The following is an 8,213-nucleotide window of genomic DNA, read 5'->3' on the forward strand; positions in this document are numbered from 1 at the left end:
TTCCTTTCTAGTCCTGTATCTTCTCTCACTCAATGGGTTTTACGATTCTTCTTTCTTATTTTCATTCTGCTCCTACACTTTCCATAATCTTTATCTGTCTTGGCAGCTGGCCACACACTGCTTGAGAAAATATTTTCCCAAAGACTCTTCATTTCCACCACGTCAGAGAAAACATTTTCATGGATACAAGAGCTATTATCTTAAAAGGAAAAAAGACACAATAGCAACATTTCAATATTCATCTAAGAATTCTCAAAAGAGAGAAATGCTAATACAAATAATAGCTATCTGTCATTTCTGGATCAAGCCATCAAGTATTAAATAGAAAACTCAGTTTAATAATTTGAAATGTTTTTCCAAGATCCAACCACAACTTAAAAAAGTCAGTTCTCCTGGTTTCAGTTGGGACAGAGTTAATGTCCTTCCTAGGAGCTGGTACAGTGCTGTGTTTTGGATTTAGGATGAGAATAATGTTGAAAACACACCGATGTTTTAGTTGTTGCTAGGTAGTGCTTGCACTAGTCAAGGACTTTTCAGCTTCCCATGCTCCACCGACTGAGAAGGCTGGAGGGGCACAAGAAGCTGGGAGGGGGCACAGCCAGGACAGCTGACCCAAACTGGCCAAAGGGACATTCCATACCATGGGACGTCATGCTCAGTACATAAACTGGGGGAAGCTGGCCGGGGGTGCCGCTGCTCGGGGACTGGCTGGGCATCGGTCGGCGGATGGTGAGCAACTGCATTGTGCATCAACCTGCTTTGTATATTCTTTTACCATTATTATTATTTCCTCTTCCTTTTCTGTCTTACTAAACTGTCTTTATCTCAACCCACGGGTTTTACTTTTTTTTCTGATTCTCTCCCCCGTCCCACCGGGGCAGGGGGGAGGGTGATCGAGTGGCTGCGTGGTGCTTATAGTTGCCGACTGGGGTCAAACCACGACATCAGTCATTCGTATGAACAGCAATTATAGTACTACACAAATGAAAGGAGATGTGATTACAGCACAAAAGTGTACCTCAACAGGGAAATATAATAAGCTGCTTTTTAATCTAGTGGAAAAGGGTTAAAAATTCAAACTAGAAATAAAGTGCAACTGCATACAATGAGACTGTTCAACTAGAAAAATTAATTACTGGGGAAAATGATGAAATGTTTCAAATGTCAAGTTTCTCCAGATTACGATCCAACAGCTTTCCAGGATTTAAGGTCAACAGAAGGATAAGGCAGCTATGCACTTTGATATACATGAAGTCAAAGCAGATGTTCTAATGGTGTATTTTGGGCTTAATGTCTATTAAAATAAATTCCATATAAGTGAACACCCAACCAACTTTGCATGTCTCTTCAGTCTGGAAAGCATATTCCACAGAGGCTTGTCACCATTACACAAATAAAAGACAGAAAACCTTCAAAGAGGCCTTTCCTCAGAACAGGTCTTTTGTAAGTCAAAATGCATTTTTATTTTTTTTAAAATGAGAATTACAAAAAGGTAGAAGACTGGAAACTGCAGGGAAGGAGCAAAAGGCACAAAAAGAAGCTATAAAAAATTTAAACCAAAATACTTATTGCAAAGATGGTTGAAGAAAACTTCACTTTATAGTAGGCCCCAACACAAGGCAATTGTAAGAAAAGTAAATATTGATGAGAAGTGGAGCGTATCCCTTTCCAGCTGAAATAAGTCTATCATTAGTAAATGCCAAGTATTCTGCTTACTTTAGTTGCTTTTAATTTCCACTCGTATTGATTTCTTTCATTTTCCAGTTCTTCCACTTTAATTTTGAGGTGTCTAAGTTCCTGTAGCAAACCCTGCAAAGGAAGAACAGCAGCTAAAAGTAAGAAAACCCTGGTAGATATTTATTTCCCACAGTCCTGAATTAAAGATCACGCACGAGCCACACAGTAATGAACACTGAACCACCGCATTAAAAACTGTGACCTAGTCTAAGAAGACAAAAGCTATTTTGAATTAAGAGATACGGAATACTTTCTCAAACTCTCCACCTGAAATTATGAGCAAATTTCTTAGTTATATTACGGAATGCAGCTAGGCCTGGTGAAGTCATGTGTCTCTCAGTGAAAACGAGCCAAAAAATCCACAACTGCAGTCTCATATAACATTAACTATTGGGCTTTTTTTGTTGTTTTGTTTTGGGTTTTTTGTTTTGCTTTGTTTTTCAGCCACCTTAAAGTAAGCAGAAACATGCAGTGCTGAAAGATTACTAACTTTCATTAAAGTAACAATCCTCCCCCCAAACAGGTGTTTAAGCTACTTACCAAGAAAAGTAACACTCAGACTAAATAGTATCTAGCAAGTTACAGGCATTTAATACTATACACATACACTCAAATATGACTACAAATATGCTACTTTCAGCATTGATGTTTGCTGCTTCGCAAACTGAGTTGATGCAGCCTAGAGCTGCAGCCAGCCAGGGTTCCTAACATTCTCCATCTATTCCTCTGACAAAGTTGTCTCTTAAATGTCCCTTCTCCCTTTCCTTGACAGAACTGTATCTTATTGTTCATTCTGAAGGACAACATTATTAAATCCCTGATGGAGCTCTGATGAGACCAAATGTCTTAAAATGAAGGAATGGAAGAATTTGGAAGTGTAACTCAATTTTGGAATCCTGTATAGTATATACATTAAGCAACCTTACTAATATCTTGGATTAAATTAATGTTTATTTTGAATGACTCCCAGATTTGACTCTCAGATTATTTCCTCAATATGCAACTTGTACTGTAGACTAATCATTCACTAATTAGTTCTGAACAGAGGCAAGCTCAGTAACAATAGCACTATTTTCAAAATAGGCATCATACCCAAATGAGTTATTTTTGTAAAATAAACCTATGAGAAAAATTACTGAAAAACTCCCTCACAATGTAAGCAGATTATTTATAAAATGAGTTCTGGGGATCCAAATTTTAACCAAAGAGATGTGGCAACTAAATCAAACTGATTTAAAAGCAAATATTAAAATGGACTTTTTTCAGGCATACCAGTATCATTCCACCTTCAGTAAATTTAAGCAGTTTATGCAAAGTAGCTTTTGTTTTGACATGTGGCAGTTTTGACCAAATACAACCAGGATCTGTAATGTAAATTCAAAAATGCTTTTCTAGTAACTGCTAATGTCAGAGAATAAACAAAAACGTGTTGGATTTGCTATTTTAAAGGTCCAAGCAGATTATTTTTATTATGGCTCTTTTCATTCACTTTAACATTACCATTAGAAAAAGAATAGTCTTACCTGAAACTGTATTTTATATCTGTGTTAAACTTTTAAGATATTCAGGATTTAATAATCTGTTCAGAGGACTGGTTAGGGTGCACCATCATGCACGGCTAGAGTGACATTATCATGAGGAAAATTAACAAGCTACCAAACCATGCTAGCATGCTGCGTATCAAACAGACAAATCTCAATTAAGGAAAAAAAACCCCAAACCAAAAACAAACCCCACACCACACCAGCACTACAGACCTACAAGTAAAATGAAAATCATAGAAAATCCTGAAAGAGGTGATTGAGTCTTACAGATACCTGTGCTTTAGTAGACAGATATCAATGGTGACCAAATTTGTCCCAATAATCAGGGGTGGGGTGTCTGAGGTGGTTTTTTTTTGGTGATTTTTATGACCACCTCACTCTCTGCTAATGAAAGTCACAACGATTAATGCCAATAATTCACAACATAGCTCTGGTTAGCGGAATTTAGTTTCTGCAAGAGAAGAGAAGAGGCAATACACAGGCTTCTGCTAAGGTGTACTTCTCGTACATCACACCGAGAGCAATTCTTCTGGCTGAGAGTCTCTACCACTGATCTTGGACTAGATTGAGGACCATTAGGTGTCAAGTCTGGTTTCCTATCTTGAGACTTTCTTTCTTGGATTCTACTATTAATTTCCAGCTGCAGTCTACACATCTGCTCCTGTAGCTCACTGATCAGGTTCACTACTGACTGAAAACATGGGAAGAAAGGAAAAAAAGAAAAAAAAAAAGACAAAAAAAAAGGTGAGAAAGAAAATGATGCAAAGAAGGTATTTCTACAGTTGCAGCACAAATAAATACATGAAGCATGTCAAAGGCAAACTAAAAAAAGGCAGATGATGTGTTTCCCTTCTGATAAAGTCTATGTGAATGGGTATAAGTCTGGAATATTGCACAAAAGCTACAGTTTAAAAAGAACAAAATCTATATTCCAGACTAATTCATGATTCTGAGCCTAATGTGAAGATCAGAATCTGGCCCCTCATTTTTGGAAACTTACCCAGTCACATGAAGTCAGATAGCAGGAAAAACTGGAACATATTTTAATATGCTGGCTCAGAGGCACAATTTTGCTGAAATGGACTTGATTACATTCATTTACACAGCCAAATCATCCCCTAGGAAGAAATTGCTAAGTGCTCAGTTGGAGCCATAACCTACTCTTTCACAATTTATACACGGAATTTACTAACAAAGTAATTCTGTTTCCAGGTCTAGCATAGGTCCGAAAAATAACTCCATTACCTAGCTTGCTAGCTAGGCAGTATCTTGACGTGGAGAAAGAGTTAAGCAACATACATAGGAGAAATCAAAGGCTACCACAGAAGAAAAAGTAACGACTTTTAAAGTGCACTGATTTGCTGGCCTGCTTCTTGAAATTGTGTGTATCAGTGATACACACAAAAAAATCCAGCTACAGAAAGCAAACCAAAGACAAGTATTAAAATCTATGTAACATTTCACTTAAATTCTGTAACTCAGTAGCAAATAGTGCTGGGTATTTTCTCAAGTATTACAAGTTTGGAGTGCCTTTCTCTTAATTTTCATGTACATTAACATAGGTTTTGTGATTTCTCAATCTTCTCAAGTGGAATAAATTTGATGAGATTAATCCATCTCCCAAAGGAGTGAAAAAGTTTTTAGTGGACAGAACAACAGATGACATGGCATAATTTTTTTTATTTTCTTCATTACAATGCACAACAGTCCTCCTGTAATCTCAACTCTCTGGTGAACCAATAATCTCAAAGCTAGGGAACAGCTACTGCAAGGACAGGACACTATTCTGACCAGATAAGTATTTAACACAACCAATCTCAAACTCTATCAGCATCCACAGACAACTTTAAACATTCACAGATTCCCTTTCAAAAGTGTATGTATCAGTTAGGTAAAAGAGTTTCATATCAGTTAAGTATTTTTCTAGGGTGCTGTGCTTAAGACAAAATTCAGAAAAGCAGTTGCATATATTTCACTTTATACATATTATTCTCAACCAGGATCACAACGTCTGACGCTCATCCCCTTTCATCCAACAAACCTTTTATACATGCAAATGAGGATTAGTTCCATAAACAATCAAAAAATTCAGAAAGAGTATTGGGCCCCATCATACCAACTCTGCACTATCCAGTCTTTTATAGGCTGACAAGTTTTGCCACGGCTGCACGGGTAAGAAAAGATAGCCTCCTTCAGTATCAGCTCTCCTAGGTGAAATCATATCCTTCGTATATTCAGTGGCTGCATTAGCCACTTTGCAGCAACACAGTAGGACAATGGTGAGGAGAACGTCCCCCTAGCTAACTCATTCTCTTATCAGAACGCTGCAAAGCAGAACACCCGTAGGACTAGCTGTATGTACAATTCAGATACTATCCACAATCCCTCCATCTTCCATGCTTTGATTTTTTTTTTTTTTTTTTATCATCATTTCCACCGTCAGATGCCTCACTGAGCAGTACTGACTGGAGATTGGAATCATCAGGACACACATCCATGTCTTGCTTTCTTTTAAGCACCAAGGTTTTAGTCCGTGCTCGTCTTTGACAGAGAACACTGTTAACCCATATGAGGTTCTGAAGAACCATTGCTCAAACAAGATGCAAGACTTTTAAACACAAACTGACAGCTGCTCCAGTTGTGGCAATGTGGGAGAGTTCAGAAACACTTCTGCTGCCGCCTTGTAAGTCTTTTCTCTTTTGCCTCACATTAAAAACAGGAATGGGAAACACTCTGCGTCCACACAGACTTCTCTCAAAGCAAACTTGACAGTACAGAAATGGCAGAAATCCTTACCACAGTGAAGGATAAGAGGTCTATGGAGGAGAAACAGATGAACTCCAGCTGCAATATATGCCTTTACAGTTGTTTCTAGTTTCAAGGTAGAAAAGGCTTCTCATGTTTGAGATTTTTTCACAGCATGAAAATTTATTAACACTAACATACTATATTTTGAATTTGATTCAGGTGAGACAACAAACCAAACTCCCCAGTGGGAATCAGTGGCTTACTGACTCAAGTTTCTCTGAAATTGCAAGTAACCATGCACTAGACATTTAATTCAGAAGTGTCCACACAAGAGCCACAAAACACTTCCCAACAGCTTATAGCAAACTTCAGATCCTCAGTATGAAAAAGCAAAAGCCACAAAACTTATCCCATAGATAAGAAAAAGAAAAAGAAGGAGAGAAGGGCTGCTAAGCAAGTTGAAATGGACAATTATTCCTGCAGCCTCCTGATAGTGATAGAAGGTCTCTTTTGTCTATGTTCAGGTAGAGCAGACATCTGGGCTGCCATTAATCACTTGATAATGCTGCTCGCTCATACCTTGCTACATTAAGAAAACACATTTCCAAAATTTCTAAGGCTTCTCAGGTAAGAGAAAAGCTACACAAACTCCCTCAGGTGGGATTTCAGAAACCTTTACAGCACCACTGCAGCAGAAGTAGAACATTATTCCACAAAAAAAGGAATTAAAATGACAAAGCCAAGAGTGAGACTATCCATTTACAAGCAGCTATTCTCCCGGCCCCTCTGTTACATATAAAAATAAATGGCACTTTAAATTTAGCATGTGCTTTTGAAGAGCCAGAGACAAGTGGCATTCCGTGTGAAATTAATACCTTTGAGAGGAGGTTAGAGATGCTTGATAAACTCTTTGCTGCTAACTAAAACCAAAACTAAACCACAGCTGCACAAGTTAAACGAATCTGACACATTAGAACTTGCTCATATTTAGCAGGATATCTTAATTTGTTCTGTTTCCCCCCAACCCAATCAGAGAAATAATTCTACAGATAAATTCTATGTGACTGGAAACAGCTGCTGTGAAATAAGCCGACACAAAATTAGAGTACAGAACAAATATGTTTTAGCTGAATTATTCTGCAATGTCACATTTAATTTTAAACTTTTTAAAACCCGTTATTATATTTAGAAATTGCAGGGTCAGCTATGAAGTATAATTAACAGGCTGCTTAAAATGGTTTAACTACTGGATGCCTCTGTAACACCTGCACTAGGGTGAAAGCTGAGGACTATTACTTCTGATAGTAGCAAATCTATAAAATCACTGTTCTGCTCACCTCTGTCAATCCTAAACTCAGTCTTCAAAGCAGCAACTGACCAGCTGCAGTCTATAAGAAAGGCTCTACCTCTGTCACTCATAGCTTTGTTCCACTTACGTAAAAATACTAATTGCAATTTCATTTGAGGCATTATACGCTATAAGAGCATGTTGTAGTAGCCACGACATTCAGAGATAAAATTACAAGAAGATTAATTTCATTCAGTCACTGTCAATTTGGAGAACTGTCTCACTCTGAAGCAATTACTTTATCAAAACAGAACTGTGTATGCATAAACAAGAGCAAACTAAAGGTAGACTGTTGGCATACATAAGAGTGGTTTACTCACTAGAAGGGTGTAGCTGGGCAGTGGTGGCAAGGAGTTCAGGAAGACACTCAAAGATATTACCCAATTTAAGCAGCAGTTTTAGTCTAATAGTATAAAGAAAATATATTAATAAATTTCATTCTGATGTTTGAAATTGTGTTTGTTTGAAATTTACTAATTGAAAATCAGTAAAATTTACAGTAAAAGGAGCTGAAATAGGGTTAAAGCATTAGAATTCAAGTAAGCATCCAGTTTGACTGAAGGTAGCCCCGTTCATCTTGACAAATTGGATTAACACTTATTCAGGACAATCTGAAATAATTTTAAAAATGGCTCAATGGGCAAACCAAAACCGCTGTTTATTCCCACAGCTTTACTTACAACACCCATTCTCCTTGCTTTGTGTACACAGGTTTGCAACTTTCAACAGGCCAGGAATCTAATCACATCTTGGGGTAGTTAATAATTCAGGGCATACTTAACACAATGATTCTCAACTTTTCCATCAGATTAGAATCCTTTTCCATCTCAGCAGGA

General features: G+C 37.5%; 1 protein-coding gene across 1 annotated transcript in view; it reads right to left on the reverse strand.

Moving 5' to 3' along the window:
• The window catches only part of PPFIBP2 (PTPRF interacting protein, binding protein 2 (liprin beta 2)), a 111,930-nt gene that overhangs the window by 27,978 nt on the left and 75,739 nt on the right, over positions 1 to 8,213 (reverse strand). The window contains exons 8-9 of the mRNA XM_009334494.1: positions 3,790 to 3,972; positions 1,717 to 1,809 (exon numbers count right to left, since the gene is read on the reverse strand). Coding sequence (XP_009332769.1) covers positions 1,717 to 1,809; positions 3,790 to 3,972 — 276 coding nt within the window. The remainder of the gene's footprint in view (positions 1 to 1,716; positions 1,810 to 3,789; positions 3,973 to 8,213) is intronic.

This window comes from Pygoscelis adeliae, unplaced genomic scaffold, assembly GCF_000699105.1.
Source record: "Pygoscelis adeliae isolate BGI_AS28 unplaced genomic scaffold, ASM69910v1 Scaffold171, whole genome shotgun sequence".
NCBI lineage: Eukaryota > Metazoa > Chordata > Aves > Sphenisciformes > Spheniscidae > Pygoscelis > Pygoscelis adeliae.